At 39.8% G+C, this 26726-nt stretch overlaps 1 protein-coding gene across 1 annotated transcript in view; it reads right to left on the reverse strand.

Moving 5' to 3' along the window:
• Positions 1 to 26726, reverse strand: part of LOC124803039 (protein phosphatase 1 regulatory subunit 42-like) — a 106483-nt gene that overhangs the window by 21211 nt on the left and 58546 nt on the right. The window contains exon 5 of the mRNA XM_047264156.1: positions 5248 to 5400. Coding sequence (XP_047120112.1) covers positions 5248 to 5400 — 153 coding nt within the window. The remainder of the gene's footprint in view (positions 1 to 5247; positions 5401 to 26726) is intronic.

The raw sequence follows: 26726 nt of genomic DNA on the forward strand, positions 1-26726 counted from the left end.
TAGGACAATGGGTAAGTGGGAGGTGACTGGAGAGACAATGTATGCGAAATCTGTTTTTGGACAAGGTTGGGATGATAATTTTGGTCCAAGAAGGGCTCAGTGAGACTTTTGAAGAGGGACTGCTTGTGACTACTGATGCAATGACCACAGGTGGCTAGGCTGTATGGAACAGACTTCTTGGCATGGAAAGGGCAGCACCTGTCAAAGTGGAGGTATTGTTGGAGGTTGGTAACATGTTCTCGACAGAGGCACTGTTGTAGCCATGAGGCTGAGGTCAACATTGAGAAATGTGGCTTGTTAGGTGGAGGAGAACCAGGTGAAGCAAATGAGGTAGAAGGTGTTGAGGTTCTGAAGGAATGTGGATAGGGCGTCCTCACCCTTGGTCCAGGCCAAAAAGATGTCGTCAGCAAATCTGAGTCAGTTGAGGGGTTTGGGATTCTGGATGATTAGATGGTGCCATGTGGGAGCCCATTTCTGTACCATGGATTTGTTTGTAGGTGATACCTTCAAAGGACAAGTAATTGTGGGTGACAATACAGTTGGTTGTAATGACCAGGAAGGAGTTTGTCAGTTTGGAGTCAGTCAGATAGTGTTCAGGAGTGCCAAGGCCGCGGAGTTGTCAGTGTAAATGGAGGTGGCATTGACAGTAATGAGCAGGGTTCTGGGTGGAATGGAATGTAATCTGTTCACCTCCTACTCTCACCTTGGACTACCACTATCTACTGTCTCTACAAGTGCTTCCATCGAACATCCCTCACATCCCATCATAGCAGCCAAATCCTGCTCGCAGACCTTCTACATTTAACACACCCTCAGAAATGTCCTCCAACCACTAGGCAAAATTCACAACCTAAACAGATCCAAAACACAGTCATGAAAATATGCCCCCAAAAGTCTAGATCCACAGAAGTAGCAGTCCCTTCCAAATGCCTTACCAATTGCCCCACTCAAAATTCAGTCGTGTTGGACTTATTTAAGACCTCCTCTCATTCTCCCGACCTCTACAGTGGAAACACTTTTTCATCACCAACCCTACCAATTAGATCTAATACAAAACCAATATTGAACCCTGCCAGATTCATTTCACTCCTCCATCCAACCTGATCCATCCCCACTGCCTCAAAATCATCTGATTAACTTTCCAGAAGTTTCTAACCTTGAACTTTGCCTCACCATCATTCCCTAAATACCTCAACATGGACACCAACTTCACATTTGCAGAAAGAACCACAACCTGCCACCTAAAATCCCCACTGCCTCAAAACCATCTGATTAACTTTCCAGAAGTTCCTAACCTTGAACTTTGCCTCACCATCATTCCCTAAATACCTCAACATGGACACCAACTTCACATTTGCAGAAAGAACCACAATCTGCCACCTAAAATCTGATCCCAACCTTATAATTCTACCTACCAACAAAGGCTCCACACTGTGGTTAGTGACAGCAGGGATTACCTGGTAGAGGGACTCTGCCAGTTCTCAGAAATGTCCACATACAAACCCTGTCACAGTGACCCCATTCCAGAAATTGAGCAGAATCTCCAAACCTTCCTCAAACCTTTGGTGGTCCATCCTAGAACCTCTCTCTCTGTCTCCCCACCCCCCACCCCCCCCACCCCCACCCCCACCCCCCTCACCCCTACTCCCCGATCTTCTCCATGCTTTCTGAAGTCCATAAACCCAACCACTCCATGCTTTCTGAAGTCCATAAACTCAACCACCCAGGACACCCCACTGTGCCCAGTTACTGGGACCCATAGAGGATCCCTGCTTTGATGGGCCAACACCTTCAGAATATTGCCCCCATCACTCACCCCAGCAGGTTAATAATAGTCAGGTGTAGTCATATTCAGGCTCCAGCACCCAGAGAGTATGGCCCTGTGTGTGAGAGTTGTGCTTGTGTGAATGTGTGTGTGTGTGTGTTTTCTAAGTATATATAATGTGTAGGAGTGTAGTGTAGTGATGAGTCATTGTTAATAACTTGTTTAGCTTTGGTTTCTAACAGCTGCTTGAATTTTGTCAATGATTACCTTTACTCCCTCCACATCCTCAAAGGTTCTCCTAAACGATGGACAGCTTTACTTATCATGGGATTCTCAAACTTATGTGTCAATACAATTTTTCCCTAATGGCATTTGTGGTTGATGACAAGACTGAATTTTTGGATGCACTGCCATATTTTCAATCACTATAGCACAAGTAAAAATAGTTTTCATATAGACTATGTGTCCAAAATCTACGACAGGTTGTCAGTATGTTATCAGTAAGTGAGTAAGAAAATTGCAACCTGTTTGTCCTATATACTGACTATCGCTATCACTACAAAAAAATCTTGTAAACTGCTGAGTCCAAATATTTATTATCACAACTACCACTTATATGTTTCTTGTTTTGGAGAAGGTGTAATAGTCAGTATATAGGACAAACATGTAGTAATTTTCTTACTTGCTTCAATGAGCATACAACTGGTGTACCCTGCACTACATCATTGGTTGGTCAGTATTTAATACACAATAAACATTCAGGAGGGCTTATTCATGAGAATTTAAGAATTCTACATAATGGCCCCAAAGTGCACTTATTAAATGCTTTGGAATAGACAGAAAACTACAACTATTAATGCAGGAAAAAAGCCAGCAATCTACCCTAATAAACAAGCAATTTGATTTGATATTTCTTAAATATTTTCGTTGATTTTCTGTAATACATGTCTGCTCTTGTGCTTTCCTTTTTATCACAAAAATTGTTATTAAATTATCTTTATTTTTATGTCCTCTCCCTCTTATTATAAAATATATATTTCTTTTTAGCTCAATTTTTTGTATAACAGATTTTAGCTTGTAAAGATGGTATAATGTCATTGCACCTATCATGAAATTCTCACATGCCTGTAACAGTACATATGGTCTGTCCTTTCTTTGACTGTCAGTGTACTATCTCCATAAGCTATAAAGTGTGACCAGTTTGACATGTATTGAGACATTTCTTCACTACTTAAATAATTTTATCAACAAGTTTTAGGTTTTATACTTCCAAAGGTATGACACAGATTGCCATTCATTGATCCCCATCTCTGTGGTGACCTATGGCATCCATCTGCTGTTACACCTCTGGCATGTCAGATTCCTCGCCACTGACACAATTCATCAACAGGTTTCATGGTGCTATCTCCACAACAATGGCTGGCATCTCCACATTTATCTTTCCTTCCACACCTCAGTTTGAATTTTATGCAATGCTTGTAGATGGCAGTTACGGTTCTTACAACTAATTCTATTGGTTGTTGATGCATATTTGTAAGTATCTGTTGCAAATACAAAGTAATTACTACTATGGCCAACTTACGTTTATGTAATGTTTCATATTGTATGTTATTTGTATCTAGAATGATATTTTGAGTGTTCATGTATGTCATCATTGTATGTTAAGCCCTAAAGCTTCCTAATGAGGTCACACAGCAGGCAAGGGATGGAGCTTCTCCTTTATATCATGTAGCACTTTGATGTTATTTAGCAGTTGCCACAGGTGTTGTCCAACACATGTCAGTACTCTGCTCATTGTCCCTGTTCAACTTGTCAGTACTCTATTGTCTCTGCTCACTGCCTAAAGATATAAATACCTTTCTGTTTTATTATTATCACGTATCCACATTTCATCAAACACATAAAGTGTAAAATATTAGTATGTTATCCTATGTTGATAGAGACAATAAAAAACACACAAACACACACACAAATTTCAAGCTTTCACAACCCAAGGTTGCTTCATCAGGAAAGAGGGAAGGAGAGAGAAAGACGAAGGGATGTGGGTTTTAAGGGAGAGGGTAAGGAGTCATTCCAATCCCGGGAGCAGAAAGACTTACCTTAGGGGTGGAAAAAGGACAGGAATACACTCGCGCACACACACACATATCCATCCGCACATATACAGACACAGGCAGACATATGTCAACAACATCTTTGCCTCTGTACTTCCGCCTCGACTGACATCTCTGCCCAACCTCTTTGCCTTTACATATGTCTGCCTGTGTCTGTATATGTGAGTGTGTGAGTGTATACTTGTCCTTTTTTCCCCCTAAGATAAGTCTTTCCACTCCCGGGATTGGAATGACTCCCTACCCTCTCCCTTAAAACCGACATCCTTTCGTCTTTCCCTCTCCTTCCCTCTTTCCTGATGAAGCAACCTTGGGTTGCGAAAGCCTGAAATTTGTGTGTGTGTTTTTTATTGTCTCTATCAACATACCAACGCTTTCGTTTGGTAAGTTACAGCATCTTTGTTTTTATATATATTTTTTCCACGTGGAATGTTTCCCTCTATATATATATGAGCTTTAACTTCTAACAAAAATCTGTGATCAAGACTGATTGCTATTTTAAATAATCTAATCAGATTGCTGATTTGTCCAATAATGTTTTCAAAAATTATACAGTGATAATGCCAGATGCTAGGCAATTCCTTCGACTGCAAATGTCAGTTTGTACACTGATGGACGACAAGAGGGATTTCTTGTAAAGATCCTAAACAGCACTGAGAACGGTATCCAACACAAACACTTCAATTACAACAAAACTGTAATGTCCACACAACAAAGTGGCTGTCGAGGGGAATGAGTAAGGCAGACTTTTGCTGCCAGAAATTGCCTTCAGTGGCTGCTTCAGTCTGTTAACATATAACATCATTTATTCCATACCCCTGAAGGCTCTCCTTTGCAACAAGCTTCAAGAAAGTGCCATGTAAACAAATGAATCCAAAATGAATCCATGTTATTAATATAACAAAGTACATTAATATAATTCTTACACTTTGAATCTGCCGTAATGATGACTGTTGCTTTCTGATACTGGCCTCCTAACAGATGAACATAACCAACTAATATTTTCTGTCTGCCATCCTGCAAGTCTGTTTTTAATACCTTATGATTAATTCCAGCCTTCTCAATTCTGATTCCTTTACACTCTCCCACAGCCATTCTTTGTGTCATACCACTTCTCCTTTCTCTCTCTCTCTCTCTCTCTCTCTCTCTCTCAATACAATTATTTAATTTCTATACTAAATCCAAATCATAGCACTAACTAGATCACTATAATAGATAAAATATCATTATAACATGGGAAAAAGTAAGAAAATCATATTCTTATGGCACTGTGCTCGAACTATCAGCCCAGGATTTTCACAATACTGTGCAATTATCTCATATCAAAGTAAGCAAACTTGAATTATAACTTTAAGTAAACTTTACACTTACGAGCTATATTGGCAGCTGCAGTCAAGGCTTCCACATCTCCGGATTTTTGTACGGCACCTTCACGTTCCAGTCTCTGGTAATATGCAGTGTTTTTCATAAGATGTTTTACAAAGACCCGTGTCGTTTCAGGAACAAATTTACCATCCAGCAGAGCTGAAGCACACAAAAATTATTGTTTAAATTTCTGTTTCACTCATCAAATAGTTATGGTTCGAGTTTAACATGTGTAAAATTAATCAAACATAACAATAAAAATAACAGATTAGTAAAAATGTCATAAAAACAGAAGTGGTACAACCAAAAGAGAAGAGTTCATTGGTGACATCAATTTGAAGACAGGTTAAAGTTTGCTTTCCAAAAAAAAGTGAACAGTAAAGCAGTCATCAATCTGCAGATTGCTTTGAACACAAAGTACTTCACCAGGTACAGTCCTATCAAAGTTGATGCTGATTTTCCTCCAATCTTTGAACTGACTTACCCAGCCAGTTGTGGGAATATTGACATCAAAAATGCTTCTCAGAGACATAAGCATTGCTGGGCAGACAGAGTATGGCTGCCAAACAGAAATATCTGAGCAATACACAAAGACTTCACTGTACTGTGAAACGTAACTGTGCAGTCAGACTTTTGTATTATTTGATTGGAAGAAAGTATTTTTTTACTCAGAATCATCTTGTCTTCATTATTGGAAATTTTCCTTAATGGTGGCCTCATGTCAACTGTGCACTGCTTAACACAATTAGTAAGTGTTCGTTTCATTTCAGTTAATGTGCCTCTTTTGTTGGACATACTGCTTAACAATCCCTTTGTGACTCCACAATATGGATGGATGTAAGTGAAGTGTTTCAGCAGTGCAGTCAGTGTGACAATCACCGATCGGTAGTAAAATATGAGTGCATAGTGGTTACGAGTTCTGTGTTACATAATGAGCTCAGTCCAAAGCACCCTCAACAATGCAACAACCAAGCAATCTTCTGTTAGGCTTTGGGCATTAACTACCTCCATATACATCACTGTGTGAACCAGTATGACAAAGAGAACTACTTTCAAACTGTGACACATTTCACAATATGAGAAGCAACTGTGTTGCAAACAATGGCTGCACGTATGACCACCTTGCATATGATTGCTTCACATGTGTCTCCACAACTCGTCACCCAAGATATGATTAGCAGAGTCACAACCTCACTGAGTTACAACCACACTGCAAGTACTGCAGGCCACCTCATCTCTGATGCCATTCCACTCAACTGCAGTTAATTCTATTACCTCATGGCCACCACGACACACACTGACTGCACTCTCACCCTAAACAATTGCCATTTCATTAAGAACAATCTGCCCTCTGGTTTGCAACTGTGGAATGTGTTTCCAATACCACAGGCATTCTGGATATTGAGATATATCAATAAATAAATGTCATGGGAACTCCATGCCATACAATGCACAGCAACAGTCGAACACCGCGATTACCGACTTACAACCAGCTATGATAACACATGAGGACAATGTCACTGTGTCTGCTCAGAAGCCAGCCCAGTCAAACATTCACACCACTACACTGCCAGCTGGAAATGAGATGTCCAGCACGCCACCACATCAAGGTCATTGCACTGCTGGTATCTTTGTCAGTTTAATGATGCCACGAGGAACTGCAGTCAGCTTTCTGAGTTCTCAAAGTCCACACATGGGTGCACAGGTTCACTGGCTAGCACTGAATCAATAAGTCACCAACAGCCATCACACGTGTGTCAAATATGCATCTCACCACCCCCCCATCTCCAGGGGGACACACTGTAAGTTCTGTAAATCTGTGATCACAACACGCCCAACTACTTACTGGTGGAAACAGTTTCAGACATCAGCACAATACCGAAGAAAATTACTTCCACATTCAGCACTAGGCAGTGCTCCAACTCAGTGCCACTAATGATTCACGGATCATGGTGTACAAAACTGTCAAATGAACCTTGCACCTCTCCCCACACCAAAGAGTGGCACTCAGATAATGCATAAATGACATATCCATTGCTCACACACCAGCATTTGAGCACTACAAGTGCACCAATATTTCTTGTCGTCTACCTGGGTGTAAGTTCTTCCACAATGAACCCCAAGCAGGAAACATCATCCTGACCTCTACAAGAGGTGACAGAAGAGTTTCTGCTGCAGACAAGTGCATCAAGGACCGGGGTGCGATTTGTGCTTTTACCAGTGGGGGGGGGATGTCTTAGATGGTTAGTAGCATTATATATGTTACTAGCTTGGACCGTGGCGTTACACATGGTTAAACAGCTATTTATAAATAGATGTTAATGCCGAAACTCACTATTCACGCGTATGCACTATCAGAAAAGCCATACCTTGTTATATCTTTAAAAGTACATTATAGGTAAAGCTTATTTACAAAATCATCTACATACAGGTATATGAGGGGAATTCAAAATGTAGAGGCACATTTGTGAAAAGCTGTACTTATTCTGATGATAGAAAACTGAAACATATTAATAGTAAGACTTATTAAAAACTTTCAGTGTTCGGCTCCATAAATTTAAATTATATGTAAAGTTTTACTCCAGTGCGTGGGAAATAAACATCCCTGATTGGGATGCATAAACTAAAACCAGAGGAGGGGATGGTCTGATGCAGAGGGGGAGGGGGGGGGGGGGGGAAATCCCCCCCATCCCCGCCTGCAAATCGCACACTGTCAAGGACAATGTCGAGCAATCACCTGGTACTTCCCACCACAGCACTGGAACCCTGCCTATGGTAGTGAACTGTAGGCCTTCCTGACCACCAGCTATTCACTCTAGACCATTACATACACAACAGACAGCATCTGCAGGCAAGGCAAAACTGTGAATATCTTCTGGGGGGGCGGCAGCCGCCCCCCCCCCCTGCCCCTCGCTGGGTACGCCCATGTCTGCAGGTGAGTTCTCATGTAGGATGAGTAAACTGTATGTCAGAAGTCAGTGCCCAATATGGAGACAAGTTAAGATCACTTCATGTCACCTCTGTGGCTGGAAGGATCCAGTGTTATGGCTTATTGCCAGATTTAATAAACTGAAATTTTTATCTCTCACTTCCAGCCACTCATTCTCCCAGTGATGCTTGTAACTGTGTCCACATAATGAGCACACTCTGTTAGTGTAGGTATCGTAAACACCTTCTGGGATCCAGTACCTGCTAAATCATTTCTCCACATTCCTACACATCTTTGTATCCAACAGAATATCCCTTTCTGTAAATAAGGAAGCATGTCTGTGAAAAACTAGAATAGTTTCTCTGTTGGATATATGCTGTGGATAGCTTGGGAGTCCACACAAGAAACAAGAGCATATGAATGATGAGGATTATGGGTTTAAAGATACTACACATCTAAGGTCATCAGTCTCTTATTCATCCCCCAACTCCCACCCCCCACACCCACCCCCCCCCCCCCCCACCCACCCACCCCCCACCCTCCCACCCCTCACCCCACTCCCCAGGCACAAAAATTGTGTTCTTTTTGTTTGAAAACAATCCTGAACCTCATAATTAACTATTTTAGGGGCTGTTGGCTTCAACTTAAAGAGTATGAAATGGCTTTAGGTTGCCACTGAGTGTCATCACTGTACTTTGTACAATCATTGGAATGGCTTTTTCGTAGAAAGGTTATTGAAGAATGCCATTTCCATGGATAGGTGCTTAACCAGATGGAATACAATTGATTGTGGGTCTGAGAAGAACCTGTATACCTCACACATCATGAGTTATTGCAAAATGAATAGAGGCAGCTCAATAATCTCAAGTGCAGAGACTTGAGTATGGGGCTGGTACAATAAGCGTCTCTGAGCAGCCTAATCGCCTCATGCTGTAAGGTATCAACTATCTTTGGTCTGTTGGACTTGCCAATCCATAATTCAGTTGTAATAGCTTGAGAAATTCATAAATTTTGTGCAGATGTATTCTATTCACTCACCAAGATGGTGATTATGGGTCTTCTGGCTATTTACTATTGTCTGAGTTTGAATGTGTATAGCATTCTGAAGTGGCAACTATGTCAGCTTTCCATCATAATTGAGGCCTAGTAGCATCACAGCTTTCTAGAAACTTAGAACTGTGTCCCTCATTAAAAAATACATAATGTAATCCTCGACCCAAAGGTTCAACTGAACACCAGAATGCTTCATTACGAATAATCCTAATGTAGGTGCTATGTCCTTGCCTTCATCTGGTCTCTATACAATTTACGTTGCCATTTAAGTGAACTCTGTTGAACCATGGTACAACTTGGCATTTCTAACATTAACAGATCGCTGCCGGAGGTAAAATAACTGATAAGTGTCAGAAGAAATCAACTACGAATAAAACACTGAATCTTTGGATTTGTGGTCTGGCATTTACCCACAGAGCAACCACACTAGTTGGATTTAAAAATGTTTAAACAATTAAAAGGCACACACACTGACTTCTCTAAGTAGAATCTAAGGCCAGTGCTCTCTGCCCATTGCTCAAAACACTATTATCAGACGCAGGTGAGAATTAGTCATTATAAGGCCGGAAGGAAGACAGAAGATAGCAAAGTGATCTACAAGCAATAAACATTGCAAATCAGTAGTGTCTTCAATCAGTCAGAAGTTATAAAACTTTAAGGATTTCTTTCAGTTCATTCCTTAAGATTAGATTAGATTAGATTAGATTTACTTTCATTCCAATTGATCCGTAGTGAGGAGGTCCTCCTGGATGTGGAACATGTCAGAAAAACAACAATACATGACAAATATTTACAACTAAAACAAATAAGCTAATGTACCATTCCACAGGTCCCAAGTGGAATGATCGTCATTTTTAATGAACACTAAGAGTCATTTTACAAATACTAATGCACTGAATTTAAAATAAAAAACGTTTTTTATTTATTTATAAGGTAATAAACATGTAATACAACTACTGTAATACTTATTTACAATGAACACATTACTGCACTGAAATGGTGCAGAAGTTAGATTATACTTACACACACACACACACACACACACACACACACACACACACACACACACAAATTTTCAGTGAACACATTACTGCACTGAAATTGTGCAGAAGTTATGTTGTACTTATATACAAATCAGTTGGTTTTACTAAGAAATTCATCAATGGAGTAGAAGGAGTTGGCCACCAATAAATCCTTTAGGCTTCTCTTAAACTGAATTTCATTGGTTGTTAAGCTTTTTATGGCTGCTGGCAAGTTATTGAAAATGTGTGTTCCTGAATAATGCACACCTTTTTGTACAAGACTAAGTGACTTTAAATTCTTGTGAAGATTATTCTTATTTCTAGTATTGATTCCATGAATTGAGCTGTTGGTTTGAAAAAGTGATATATTTTTAATGACAAATTTCATTAAGGAATAAATATACTGGGAAGCTGTAGTTAGTATCCCTAGTTCCCTAAACAGGCTTCTGCAGGATGTTCTTGAGTTCACACCACATATAATTCTTACTGCACGTTTTTGTGCCCGGAAAACTTTAGCTTGGCTTGATGAATTACCCCAAAAAATAATCCCATATGACATTATGGAATGAAAGTAAGCATAGTATGCCAGCTTTTTCATTTTTATATCCCCTACGTCTGACAAAATTCGCATTGCAAACAGAGATTTGTTAAGACGCTTCAGCAGTTCTGTGGTGTGCTCCTCCCAATTGAATTTATTATCAAGCTGTAATCCCAAGAATTTAACACTGTCCACTTCTTCTATCTTCTTGTCATCATATGTTAGACATATACTCTTGGGACACCCCTTACAAGTTCTGAACTGCATGTAGTGTGTTTTTTCAAAGTTTAGTGACAAAGAATTGGCTAGGAACCAGTGATTAATGTCCACAAATATTTTATTGGCTGATCTTTCTAAGACTACACTTGATTTGCTATTTATTGCAATGTTTGTATCATCGGCAAACAAAACAAACTTGGCATCTGGTAATGTTACTGATGAAAGGTCATTGATATACACAAGAAAAAGTAAGGGCCCCAAAATGGAACCTTGTGGGACCCCACATGTAATTAGTTCCCAGTTGGATGATGCCTGATAGACATGTATCAAGCTCTTTCCTAATAACACCCTTTGTTTCCTGCCAGAGATATAAGATTTGAACCATTTTGCAGCATTTCCTGTTACACTATAATATTCTAGTTTACTTAAAAGGATATTGTGATTTACACAGTCAAATGCCTTTGATAGATCACAAAATATACCAGTTGCCTGCAATTTTTTGTCTAATGAATGAAGCACATTTTCACTGTAAGTGAAGATAGCCTTCTCAATATCAGAACCTTTTAGAAATCCAAACTGTGACTTTGACAGTATGTTATTTGAGATAAGATGGTTATAAAGACGACGGTACATTACTTTTTCGAAAATTTTTGAGAATGCTGGTAACAGTGAAATTGGACGGAAATTTGATGCTATTTCTTTATCTCCCTTCTTAAACAGTGGCTTAACTTCAGCATATTTCAGCCATTCAGGAAATATTCCACTGATAAACAACTGGTTACACAGATAGCTTAATATGTTACTTAGCTCAGAATCACATTCTTTAATTAACTTTGTTGATATTTCATCATACCCACTAGATGTTTTTGATTTTAAAGATTTTATGATGGACATTATTTCTGTTGGGGTAGTGAGGGTCAAATTCATATTATGGAAATTACTTGAAATGTCTGGTCTAAGGTAATCCATAGCAGCATCTACCGAACCTGACAACCCCATCTTTTCAGTAACAGTTATAAAATGTTTGTTAAAAAGTTCTGCAACACTATACACATCTGTCACCAATGTATCATTTACTCTTAATGCTATTTGTTCCTCTTCATGTCTGGTCCTACCGGTCTCCTCCTTCACTATATCCCATATTGTCTTTATTTTGTTATCTGATATGACTATCTTTTCCTTGTAATATATTTGCTTTGACATCCATATTACAGTCTTTAATATTTTGCAGTATTTCTTATAATGTGCTATAGCATCAACATTGGAAATGTTTCGGATTGACAGATACAGTTTTCTTTTTGTTTTACAAGATACCCTTATTCCTCGAGTAATCCATGGCTTCTTTGTAGATTTTCCTCTAACCTTGGTAAGTTTTGGGGGAAAGCAGTGTTCAAATAAGGTAAGCACTTTATTAGCAAAAATGTTATATTTTTCATTCATGCCATGAGCACTGTAAACATCAGTCCAGTGAATGTCTCTGAGGAGTGTCCTAAAATAATCAATTTTTGGCTTACTGATTACCCTCTTGAGCTCAGATTTAACAGATTTTATATCCTGTTCAGTATTAACATTTAACAGAAGGAACTGCATGTCATGGTCTGAGAGGCCATTGGCTATTGGTTTTGTAATATAATTTTGTTCATTGGACTTTTCTATAAAGATATTATCAATGGCTGTTTGTGAGCAAGTGGCTATCCTAGTGGGGAACTTTACTGTGGGAATTAAGTTGAATGATAGTGTTACTAACTCAAATAAGTTCTTATTTGGAGAGTCTTTAAGGAAATCTACATTGAAATCACCAGCAACCACTATTTGTTTGTTTTTGGTTATTAAATGGGCCAGTACAGCTTCAAGGTGGTTTACAAACAGATTAAAGTTACCTGCAGGTGCTCGATATACACTTAATATTATGAAAGATTTTTTGTGAAAATCTAATTCTGTTGCACATGCTTCCATATGCTGTTCTAGGCAAAATTTATGAATGTCTATGTTCTTAAATTTATGACAGTTCCTGATGAATGTGGCAACTCCTCCTTTCTCCATTTCTGATCTACAAAAGTGAGATGCTAACCTAAACCCTGTAACACTTAAAAGTTCTATACCAGTGGTCACATGATGTTCAGAGAGGCAGATTATGTCAGCTGGGTTTGAAGACTCTAATTCATCTATGCATATAGTTAATTCATTAATTTTATTTCTCAGTCCTCGAATATTTTGATGCAATAAAGATAGCTGACATTTCACATTGTCTGAGTTAAAATTGGGTGGAGTTAAAATATCTGCTGACAGTTGAAAATTCTTAACCAATGGCTGTTTATGCTGATGTAATAAGCTGGAATTATGTTTTTTGATTTCTTTTTCAAACTGAAGGTTTGTCTCAGTTCTAACCTCCCTTAAAATTTGCTTTCTTTCTGTCCTCCCTACCCTAAAAAAGGGTCTTTTCTGAATCCTATAACCACTGGTATTTTACCACTCATGACAGTGCCTCCCCCCTTTAACTTTCCTGCTATTTCCCCAGCCAATTTACCCTTCCCCTTCCTGTTGAGGTGAAGGCCATGCCTAGTATAATCCCACCTACTGAGAGAATCAACATGAACCACACCAATGTGTGACCCCGCACCCGACATGAGCAGCCGTTCCAGCTCCAAATTAACTCTCTTGACAGAAGAGTTCAAATGAGGTCGGTCATGGCGCCCAAGAACAGATACAAACTCAACACTAGTATGCCTCGATGCTGATGCAATCTTCGCCAGGTCACACTCTATACTGTACCCAGGATTTCTGTCAATACTGTTACCTGCCCCACCCACTATAACCACGGTGTCTTCCTTAGTGAAATCTTTGCAAAGTGATCCTAAATCCTCTGTCACCTGCTCCAGACCAGCACTAGGTTTAAAAAAATTGGTGACCTGGTATTCTGATCCTAGTTCATCCTGCAGGAGTTGGCCAACACCTCTTCCATGGGAACTACCTAACAACAACACTTTCTTTCTCTTTTCTGATTTCCCTACATTCTTACTTTTCAATCTGCTGCTGAAAGTTTGTTGTGCCCTGTCTACACCTGCAACTGCTTGAGGCTCACCAGCTTCTAACTGAAGCAACAGGTCAAATCTATTTTCCACATTCACCATAAAGCTGTCAGACAAAGTTCTAGGCCTGTTCCTCCTGTTGCCTGTTGCCACTTCCCACCTCTCTTTACCCTTCTCCCTTCTTAACCTGTCAAGATCTCCCCTGGCCTTGTCTAATTCAGCCTGAAGGGCAGCAATTTTCCCCTCCTGTTCCAGTATCTTCCTATCTCTACTACAAATCCTACAAAACCACTGATGAGTCTCATTTACTTCCCCTATTCCCACGCCACTACAGTCACCCACATGGAAAAAACTACAGCACCCATCACACCAAAGCCCCGACCTAACAATTCTACGGCAAGTCAAGCACTTTTCACTCATGATAAACGTAATAGTTGATTAAGAATAAGTCAGTTAAATTACAGATAAACACGAAAATATGGTTACACAAATTTGGCCTATACGCAACTGTGTGTAAACAAAAACAAAAGTGCAAAGTTTCTGAAACAACAAGTTAAACTTTACGCTACTTTCCGGAAATGCTAGTTAAATAATGAAGAGGTAAGCTAAGTTAAATTGCTGGAGAGAGCAAGGAACAACTAAGCGAAATTCTATAGATTTGCTGCAGCATGCTGCAGTACATTAAGTCGATTACAGGAGACAATTTACAAATATCAATTTACAAATATACAAACTGTATTCCTCTATGCTAATGTCAGCAGAAAGCTGAACCTGTGCTTTTATGGAAGAAACTGAAATAAAATATTCTGTCATAGTCTGGGCAATCTTTTGGGCATTGTTTGTAGATATCACTGTCTGTGTGCATCTGACAGAAATTATTTTGTTGGTATTTGACAGTTTCTTGGAGCTAGTGGAACAATTTAGCAAATCCAGAAAAATTTCTCATTAACCCTTGTTGTTTTCTGTTTGTTCTACATGTTTTTGTCCTCTGGAGCCCAAAGTCAGTGAGATCCTATGGAGACAGTCACTATTTGAACCAGTGCAGAGCCATGTGCCTGCATCTTCTAACTACTGATTATCTAACTGTTAATTATCATTCATCATTCCACACAGGACAGGCTACCTTGTAAGATGGTTTCAGAACTTTGGGATGTGTGTTTCATCTTGTAAAATGATCTACCCAGTCATGGATGCTGCCCTGGTGTTCAAAAGGAACCAGTCGGCTGAACAGAATGTAGCTTGCTCTGCCATGCTCTCATTTTGATGGCTTCTTTTCAGAGTAAGGAATGTGGAAGTTAAAGAACGTGGAATTGAGTATGTGTAAATTAAAATCTGAAATGCACAGTATATTGAAGGCAATGTCCCAACTGATTGAGTCACTCACTGACTCATAATCTCCAGCCCAAACCTCTAAGGATAGAAACTTGATCATATGCTGTAGGCATTGTTTAAGATGGGATTTTTCGAAATTCAGCCATTAAGAGGGTGAAATAGGGGATGACAGGTTTTTTGAAAATATGTCACATTCTTGGAGCTAGACCCATGAAAATTAGTATTTGGTTTATCAATCAGAAATAAAGAAATGTGTGTTGCAGCATTTTTGGAAGTGTAACCACTAAGGGGGTCAAATAGTGGACAAATGTTATTTTGAAAATAAATCATTATTAAATAACTACTAAAGTATTTTTAAAGCTACAGCTATTAAAATTGGTATTCAGCTTCTTGGTTCAAAATAAAAAAAATGTGTGTTTCAGTGTTTGTGGAAGTTCAACTCCCTAAGGGAATTAAATAAGGGATGAAAGGTTTTATGAAATTATTTCATTATGAAAGCATTTTCAAAGCTAACTCTATGAAATTTTGTATTTGTATTCTCTATTGGAAATTAAAAAATATGTGTTTCACTATTTTTTGGCACTCAACCCCTGAGGGCATGAAATAGAGAATGAAGACTATTGCAAAAATATTTTGTAATATTTACAAAATTTAAAACTAAATCTATTAGAACTTGGTATTTCACTTCTTGATTAGAAATGAAAAAATAAGTGTATCACTGTTTTTAGGAATTCAACCCCTAAGGGGTGAAACAGGGTCAGACTGACTTACTGACTCATCATCGCCCAGCCCACTAAGTATAGAAACTTAAATTTTGGAGATGGTGTGGACCTAATACTGGATGCATGTTTTAAGAATGGATTGCTCGTAATTTCACTCCTAATGGGGTGAAATAGGAGACGAAAGGCTTTTTGAAAATATGTTACTATTAAGGCAACTTTGAAGCTACAACTACAAAAAGTAGTATTTGATTGCCCAGTCAGAAATTAAAAAAAATATATGATTCAGCATTTTTTTAAATTAAACCTTCAAGAGGGTAAAATAGTGAGTGAACTTTTTTGCCAATAAATCCTTATTAAAGAATATTAAAGCACTTTTAAAGCTACATCTGAAGACTGGTATTTGACTTCTCACTTAGAAGTAAAAAAATATATGTGAACAAGCAATGGTGTGGACAAGTGAAACAACTGCAGCATGGACAGGCACTGACATGGATGTAATGGCCTGCAACAGCTGTGGCACAATAGGCAGTGACATGGACAGGTGTTGATGAGGACAGGTGGGTTGGTATGGCTGCAGCCCCCCCAACAAAGAAATTGCAGCAATGGTGGGCAGTGGCATGGATAGCTGCAGCCCTGCAATGACTGCAGCATGGACATGCAGAAGCCTTTTGTTTGTCACCAATAGCACTCTTACAGCACAGTGATATGTCGATGATATTCTATGCCCAATTTTGTTGCCCTTCATGGCAAGCCATCCTGGGCTTACATTTAAGGAACATAATTCCTGCCAGCACACAGCAAGAGTTTCTACTGCTTGTCTTTATGCTTGCCAAACCCTACCTTCCAGCAAGGTTGGCAGACCACTCCCCAACTGAGAATGTTTGGAGCACTATGGGCAGGGTCCTCCAACCAGTTCAGGATTTTGACAATTTGATGCACCAATTGGGTATAATTTAGCAAGATATCCCCCATGAGGACAGCCAACAACACTATCAATCAATGCCAAGCTAAATAACTGCTTTGATAGGTGGACCAACACATTATTAACTAGCTCAGTTTGTAAAGTTCTTTCTTTCGAATAAATCACCCACATCCATTTTTTCTGCAATTGTAATCATTTTTTGTGTTTGCATTTACATCACATCTACCAGTTTCCATCCAATGTGGATAATTTCTTTGTCATCGATGTACCTTCACTCATGATATGCACAATTTCAGAGAACACACGTCCATACAGTTCACAAGCCCACTTATTGGGGCCACCTTGGGCAGCTCCCTGGCATGCTCTGGAGAGCTGCCAAAGAAACAGCATTATTTAAGTGATTACAAATGAGTGTTTGGCCTATTCTTTACACTGTATTACTGTTGTCCAATCAATGTCTTCAGTGTTGCACACAACCTATATCTTACGTGTTGCTCTATAAAGTAGTGTGTTCCATAAATTATGTTTGTTCTTGCTCTAACAAACTTGGCGACAAGTGAGGGTTACATTTTCTCCATGTGTTAGTGTTAGTGCTCAGTCACCTGACAAACATTTCGATGGAAGAAATACTCCAACACCTCAATGCCCAGCAGCAAGCTTTTGTGGAACAGCAGAAGACTCTCACCATCACTCTCAATCAAGTAGCATCTGTGTGTTCACAGCAGTTTACTTTCCCATCAGTGCAATGGTTGCCCTTTTGGGCATATGATTGAAGATTGGGACTCCTACGAGACACGGTTACTCCAACATTTCCAGGATTTTCGTGTGGGCAATGCAAACCTGTGTAAGCTTTTCTTTCTTTCCTGGCATTTGCCACACATGTATCAGTTGTTGTGCCAACTGGTGCCGTTGCAAGATCTGGCCAATTTATCATTTGATGAAATATGCAATCTTGTATCCATCTATTACTGTGACAAAATGCATCTCATTGCAACACATACAGAATTTTACCATTGTTAGAAATACTCGCACCAATCCTACAAAGCCTGTGATGCAGAATTGCGCTGATTGAGCCGTTGCCATAAATTTGTCACTAGTACCCATCACAAATAATACATGGATGACATGGCATGTGATGATATTATTGTCTGGCCCTGGATAGGGAGGTCCACAAAGAAGCACTTCAGTGTGGGAATCCGACGTTTACAGATGTGCTCAACGTAGTACAGTTCTTTGAAGCTTTGAAGTGTAATGGGCTGCAGGTGATCAGATTGTTGCATGGGGGAGAGCCATCAGAAGTTGCTCAGTTAACCCCTATAAGGCATGCTGCAAGTGTTCAGGATGACTGGGAAGCCATTGCAGAAGCACAATCTTCAAATCAGCTTTGCGTGGGGCAGCGTCAGTTATGGCTGCAGCAGCAACAGGCCATGTCACAGCAGTGGCCACACACTCCTCTTATATCTTTCTCATACTGCTACACTGAACACACGCATGCTGTGTGACCTAAGCATTGGATGGTCTGCGGACCTGTTTGGGTTAGACGTGTTTAATGATTTTGGTTTCTCCATTGCCGATGAAGTATATTTAGTGTCAGATAAGTTCTGAAAGAAAGGCCACATTTCATCAGTGTGTAACTCCTCTTCAAATATGGTAGACACACTAGTACCAATGGACATAACCTGTATCTCCACAATGACTGGTTCCCCAAACAAATTGTTCATTGACTTGTGTATGTTTCATAAACTGCTAAAAATGTAAGTGGACAGAGGAGCTGCAGTGGCTTTAGTAAATGCACAGAAGTTGGTTAGCTGCAATAAATAGCAGATTCTGATCCTAAGTCAGTTCTCTTCTCCTGTATCTCACAAGTCTGTTGTTTGCCCTCCTGCCTTTCTTGTTGTGGATCATTCTCATACTGCAGACCTGTTTGGGTTAAACATGTTTAATGCTTTTGGTTTCTCCATTGCCAATGAAGTAAATTTAGTGTCAGATCAAGTTCTGTATCAGCAATTGGAGTCCATCTGCTCTGAATTTTCATCCCTGTTTTCCTCTGGGCTAGGTTGTGCTACTGGTTTTTAGGCCCACATTCCCATGAAAGAGTCTGCCTAAGGTCCTCTGCTCTGAGTTTTCGTCTCTGTCTTCCCCTGGGCTAGGTTGTTCAAGTTGCGTACTATCTTTTACCAGGCACATCCACTATTACTCAGCCACTGCACTTGCTTTTGCACCAGAATGTGCCTTTTTCCTGGTCCCCAGCTTATTACTGAGTGTTTGCTTTGCTTAAATCTAAGCTTCAATCTGTCCTGTGTCTGACCACTTTTCAGCTGGGTCAGCATCTCGTGTTGGCTACCAGTGACTCTCAGCATGGTCTCAGTGTGGTGTTGGTGCACAAATATGCGGACGGGTCTGAACAACCTACTGCTTATGCATCTAAGACTTTAACTATTGCTCAGCAGTGGTATTTTCAGATTGAAAAGGAGGCTTTAGTGACTGTGTTCAGCCTCAAGAAATTTCATATCTTCTTGTATGGTTCTAAGTTGCATTTAATCATGGATCACAAGCTGTTGATTGCTCTTTTTAACTCTTTAGCCTCTGTGCCAGGACAAGGCAGCACATCATTTGCAACAGTGGGCACCCTTCCTCTCCCATTATCATTATAAAATCCATTACTGGCTGTAGGCGCAACACATCAAAGTCGACCCTGTCTCGCCTTCCAATCGGGCCAGATACAGTATTCAATCAGGATGAGTTGCTTTGTTTCTACTTAGGTACTGAAAACCAGAATAGAATAGAAACTTTATTGTCACATAACATGTCATATACAATCAGATGATTGGGACATAGGTGGCTCATTAGTTTAAAGCTACTTCTAACTGTAAATATACAAGATAATTACAGGTATTTTGTAATTTTAAGTATCACAAAATGATTTAAAATAATTATGCTGAAAATAAAGTAAAATTAAGAATAAGTCTTTACTTCAAATACTTTTTTAGTATGACAGAATAAAATGTAACATCAGGAACAGTTATTTGTAACAGTCAGCCATAATTTTTTCTACACTGCATTAATATTTATTTGCTAGGTATTTTTTAAAATGATGACCAAATTCTTCTGGTTCATAACTTTTAAATTTTTCACAGACTTTATTTCCCAGCCTCAAACCCATAAAGCAAGGTGTCTTCTCCAGCAGTTTTAGCCTATGAGTTGATAACTTATACTGATATTTGTTTCTTGTTTTATAATCTTGCTTAAACAGTTTATCCTCAAAAAGTTGTGGGTTTTGTTTAGCAAACTTAATTGTCTCATAGATATAGAGGCCAGGAACAGTCATAAGATCAAGGGCCTTGAACAGAAGTCTGCATGATTGTCTTTTTTCTGCACCTGCCATGGCTCTAATGATCTTTTTCTGTAGCCTAAAGACTCTCTGTAACTTTGTTTTCTCTGATCCCCAAAAAATTATACCATATCTAATCACAGATACAAAATATGCATGATATACAACTTTTTTGACTGGCGTTTTTTATTATACTGCTTATAACATTCATTGCAAATATTAGACTATTTAGACGGTGACACATGGCATCTACATGGTCTGTCCATGAGAAATTCTTGTTCAGCATTACACATAGAAATTTGGTACGGTTTGTGGTGGCAAGGTGATTGTCCTCATAAGGTATTTCTAGTATATCCTGTACAGCTTGTTTTGTGGTAAAGTGAATGATTTGTGTCTTTGTTAGATTTAATTTCAGACCATTATTTCTCACCCAGGCCTCAATTTCAGCCAGAGACTGCTGAAGATGACTAATTAAATTTTCACTTTTCTGCCAACAGACTATTGCTGTAGAGTCATCCACATAAAGAATAGTGTCTGAATTTATGTTAGTCAGCAGGTCATTTATATAATACAAGAACAATATTGGCCCAAGCATAGATCTTTTGTTCTGTCTTTTCCCAACTTGAGAAGTATCTCTTACCAGTTTCTTCTAGTACTGTTCTTTGTTTCCTGTTTAAAAGGTGTGTCAAAGGCTTTACTTAGGTCATAAAGGATGCCTGATACATTCATATTTTTTTCTAGACTACTACTAATTTTTATAACAAGTTCATTAATGGCTTGCCTAGTGCAGTGTCCTCTTTGGAAACCACGCTGATTGTTCTGAACAATATTACACAGATTATTATAGTTAACTATCTGGTTACATGCAGCTCTTTCACATATTTTGGAAAATATTGATAACAATGGGTTTGGTCGATAATTATTCACTTCATCGTGTGCCTTTTTTGTAAATGGATCGCATACTTCAGTCTAGCGGGAAAACATCCTTCCTCAAAAAATTGATTCATTATAGGGACAGACAATGTGCAATACAATGGGTGACTGCTTTTATTATTTTTGTAGGAATTTCATCCCAGCCTACAGAATTCAAATTCTTCAAGGACTTTATGATATCAGCTACTTCAGAATAGAATATATAGGTGAATTTAAATTTAGTGGGGTTACATAAACTGGAAACAGGGTCCATGTTCGGCAGTGAAAGTTCATCAGTTTTACACGGATTTATGACGTGGCTGTTAAATGCTTCACAGATTCGTGTAGGGTCCCGAACAGTCACCTATTTCATTCTTTACAATGGTCCATATTGCTTTAGAGTTATTTTTAGCATTTGAAATGCAATTATTATTTGCCAATTTTTTTGGCTTGTCTGACAACTTTATCAAAGATTTTCTTATATTGCCTTACATAATTTAAGAATTCTGGGTCTCAATTGACTTTCACCTCCATATGAAGTTCTCTTTTCCTCATGCTTGAAATCTGAATACCCTTTGTTATCCATGAACCCTTCTTGGGTGTGTCAGTTTTTATAGTTATAAAAGGAAAGCATTCATCGAACACTATCAAGAAGGCCTCCAGAAAGTTATTGAAATTTTCATTTACTGAGGACTTAGCAGTAAATGGACATCAGATGAGGCTGATATTATTGACGAACATTTTTATATTTTCTTGTCTAAAATTTCTGGTTTTCTTATTTGTGTGCTTAGGGCTAACACAGGGTAATGGTTTGCCGATGCCTCTTCTTTCTTCTTGTTTGTCCCGGCTTCCTGAGATATCCCAGTGAAGAGACACAGTAAATATAATAAGTTCTGAAGTGGTGCAATGAAATTATGCAACAGTTAGTAATCTCATGGTCTGTTTATTCGTATTTATGGAAAAGAAAAGAAACTCTCTCATACTATCACGCATCATCAAACTTCATTGAAGATTTCGTTGTATAGGTAAAAATTCTATACCTTTTTTATAAGAATTGCACTGCCACTGTAGTCATAACTCTGACCTTTTCTTATCATTCTATATCCTGGAAATGTGATACATTCGTTCACTTGGCTGTATCTACAATTTTGAACTGACACAAACAGATATATTTAACATTATAATAATTTTAAGTAGACTGCCTTTGACCTTAATGAATAGGCATTCCACAGTATAATACCATTAATGAATATTATCATTAGTGCTGGTGAATGCTGCAAATGAATTCATGATTAAATCTGTAATAAAATTGTACTGTGCTGGTGATTCTAACTGCCTGGCTGGATTAACTTGTCATAATACTAATAATTTTATTTCCTGGATGTCGTTAGTAAATTTATCAGTAATTTCTCCTGTTTCAGACATCTGGTGTGTTTGAGGCAAATGGGATTGCTGCAGGTTGGAGTCACATTGTGCTGGTTTGGTATGAAGAATTTCTTATGCATTCTGTACTGTGTAGATCCAGAGACATTTCCTCTTTTACCTCCTTAGGAATGGGGATAGTGTTACAGTTGTTACCGCCTGTGATACGGAGGCATCTGACAACCTGCTACTGAAGCACAGCAAGTGATACAGGGGCAAGTGCTATCTGAGTCAATGGGACTTCCACGTGAATGTGATGATAATGTCACAGATGTGCTATGTTCCAGATTAATTTCAGCAGGTTGAGCGTGCGGTGACAGCAGGTATGCCTCATGGCTCCATAGGTTTACTGGTTGCATTGCTGCCTCCATACCTCTCTACACCCTGCTTTTAAGTTACAACTTCGACTCCCATAATATAATTACTATGTATTTGCCTAGCATGCTCAGTGCAGTAACCAACCAGAGCAATTTCAGAAATTGGTGGGATTAATTTGTCATAGTCTACAATACCATGTGAATCTGCACACTGTGCACATTTTTGCTGGCTATGGCAATGTTTGCTGCCATGGCCATAGTGCAAATATTTGCAGCACTTCATAACCAGTTGACATATTGACATACTGCTCTATGGGGTAATGAACTCTGAGAATGTATATACAATCAGGTAACATCCTACATTTAGAAGCAACTACACATTCTGGCATTGATTTGTCTCTGATATCCTCATTACCTTTTATTTTCTTGTGGTATCTCCTGACTGACACAACTTTAGCCTTGTTCTGACAGGTTTATCAAGACGTTTCAAATAATTCCTGATCTTGTACTCATAAATCATGGAATACACACCTCCAAATTATTCACTAAAAAACTGAGCTTTGTACTAGATTATTCACAGCTAAGGCAGAGTGGGCTTCAATTTTGATTTTGTTATGCCTGGCACGAGCTACATTCGTGAGCCTACAGCTAATTCCAGCTTCGAACCAATAAAGGTTTGCCGACTCACATAGCTGCTCATGTTACCTCTGGAATGGTACTAAAGGTAGAGATGGCATGTTCAGCAACCTGTTTCTCATGCTCCACACTTACTTCTTGCTTATCGTTTGTCCTTTCAGCACTTTTGGAATTGTCTTTGTACTGAGTATTTATTATTATACTGATGGTGTTCCGTTGCTGCAGTATGGGCTGTATACATCGCAGGATGCTGAAACATCATTGGTATGTTTATTAATTGGTGTGGTCGTGGAGTATGATGAAAAAAATGATAGTTACACTTCTGCCACCAGATGAAAATATAGTTTTGTGAGCAGTCAAAATGTTAAATGTTTCATGTTTTGACATCAGTATGCTATTGGTGTAGAGGGTTAAGAAGGTTGAAGTTTTCTGTATGAAACGAGGTGGCTATTGAGAAGAAAGACCATGCACTGCTGATGAATTTGTTTCATCACGACAGCAGCAATAGCATCGCAGCATTGCGACAAAATCACTGACAGAAACAGCTGCAAGGAGCCCCATGTCAATAAATGAGCTAAAAAATGTAATTAATAAATTTGAAGAAACATATGCATTAAGTGGATCAGCAGGGAGAGGGAGGCAACCCAGTCCCATGGCAGTTGTTCTTTGGTTGGCTGGCTGGTTGCTTGGTTCAGAGAGAAAGGTTCAGCCCCTTTTTCCACATTCAAACAGGTCATGGAGTAAAACCAGCCCCAAAAGAGTCTGGGAAGTAAAAAAGGCAGAAAACTAACTGGGAAACACACTGAAAGAGAAAATGAAAGAGGTAAGACAAAGGGGAAAAAACTGGTAGAAGGGCTGGCTGATCGCAAGAAGAAAAATGAATGGGCCGGCCACTCTGCAACACACTAAATTCTTCAGCTTAAAAGACAAGGCTAGAAAAACACAGTTAGGGAAAAGACAAACACCAAGGCGAACAAACAGCAATGACAGAGTGAGGAAGAGTTAAAATGGAGGGAGGGTGGAGGCCTGGGAGAGAAGCCCCTACGCCCACCTTTACGTTGTATGATAACCCCCCCCCCCCCCCCCCACACACACACACACACGAATAAAATGTAAAACAGTATCAGCTGTTGTGGCATTGTCTCCCAACACCATTGGAAGCGTGGTGGGAAGGAAAAAAGTCTGGCACAGGGTGACTGAATTGGACAGTCCAACAAGACGTAGACAACAGTCATGCGGTAACCACAGCTACACGGAAGTTGGTCTTCACGACAGACAAGATGACCATGATTCAGCCAAGTAAGGCCAATGTGGAGCCGGCAAAGGACAACCAAATCCTGGTGAGTGGTTCGCATGGATGACCGGCACACATTCGTTGTCTCCTTGATAACACTTAGTTTATTTGGTGTACCGAGGGTGAACTGTCCAGTACCCCAGTTCCAGAAAACTATATGGCATAAGACTGATCAGAGATCAGTCTCTGGTGGGCTAATTTACAGAGTTGGTTAACTGGTAGCCTGTTTGGTCAGTCTGTCAGCAAGCTCATTGCCCGGTATCCTGACATGCACTGGGGTCCAAACGAAGGACACTGAATGTCCACTGTTTCCAAGGGCATAAAGAGACTCCTGGATATTCAAAGGATGGCAAGGAAAGCACTGGTTGAGAGCTTGTAGCCTGTTTAAGGAGTCACTACAGATGACGAAGGACTCACCTGTGCAGGAGCGGATATGTTCAAGAGCGCAAGAGAGCAAGAGCTGTGCAGTGAAAACACTGCATCCATCCAGCAAGGAGTGCTGTTCAGTATGTCCAGCGTGAGCATATGCAAAGCCAACATGACTAGCGACCATTGAGCCATCAGTGTAGACTATTTCTGAGCTCTGGAACTGCCGAGAATAGAGAAAAATTGTGAGCGGGAGGCCTCAGGTGGAGCTGAGCCTTCTGGGTCTTGCGGTAGTCCAGACAAAGCTGTGACCGAGGCACGAACTGTATGTAAGTGGACCTGCAGGAAAGGTGGTAGAGAGAAAGTGTCAGGTGCAATAAGAAGTGACCAGACATGGACTGCAATTGGAATCCCAGATCTGGGCCACTGTTGTCAGAGATGTATCACCGTGTTAGGGAAAAAAACACGGTAAATTGGGTAGTGAGGTGAACTATGAATGTGGGTGGTATAATTCACCAGCAGTTGTCACCTGATCCACAATGGATGAACACCAGCTTTCATGAGGAGGCTGTTCACTGGGCTGGTTTGGAATGCTTCTGGCACAAGCCAAACTCCACGGTGGTGTATAGTGTCCAGATGCCACAATGCTGATGGTGATGCTGAACCATACACCAGGCTCAGGAAGAAGGGATTGCCTATTCAGCTGCAGAAACAATGGTAGTAATGTGGTGTGGATCACCTCATCGATGCTGTCATGCAACATGCAGGTGAAAGCCTTGGTAAGAGCCTTTCAGCCTTGGTAAGAGCCCATCTGGGCAGCTGGGCAAGCTGCCAGGTGAGTGACGCTGGGGGAGGGACAGGAAGATTGGAAAGTGGTCCTTACCACATAAGTCGCCTTGCACTCTCCAATGGACAGACAGGACAAGACCAAGACTGCAGACCAAGAGATCAATGGCCAAGTATGTGCCATGTGCCACACTGATATGGGTGGGGCACTTGTATTTATGAGGCAAAGATCAGTTTGAGTTAGTAGATCCCTGACATCTTTACCATGGCCAGAAATCTTGGAACCACTCCACAAAGGATTATGGGTGTTAAAATCACCCAAAATTAGAAAAGGTAGGGTAGTTCAGAAATTAATGCAGCCAATACATGATGTGGCACTTCACCGTCCAGAGGAAGGTAGATGTTACAGACGGTAATTTACTGTGTTGTTCTCACCCTGACGGCCACAGCTTCTGGAGGTGTTTGAAGGGGCAAAGGTTCACTACAGACATAGGTAAGAAAATAGACACAGACTCCACCTGACATTCTGTTACAGTCATGACCATTTCTGTAGTACCCCCGATAGCCACAAAGGGTAGGAGTACACATTGCTGGAATCCAGCAGACATAGGTAAGGACATAGACACAGACTCCACCTGACATTCTGTTACAGTCA

Source organism: Schistocerca piceifrons, chromosome 6 (genome assembly GCF_021461385.2).
Source record: "Schistocerca piceifrons isolate TAMUIC-IGC-003096 chromosome 6, iqSchPice1.1, whole genome shotgun sequence".
NCBI lineage: Eukaryota > Metazoa > Arthropoda > Insecta > Orthoptera > Acrididae > Schistocerca > Schistocerca piceifrons.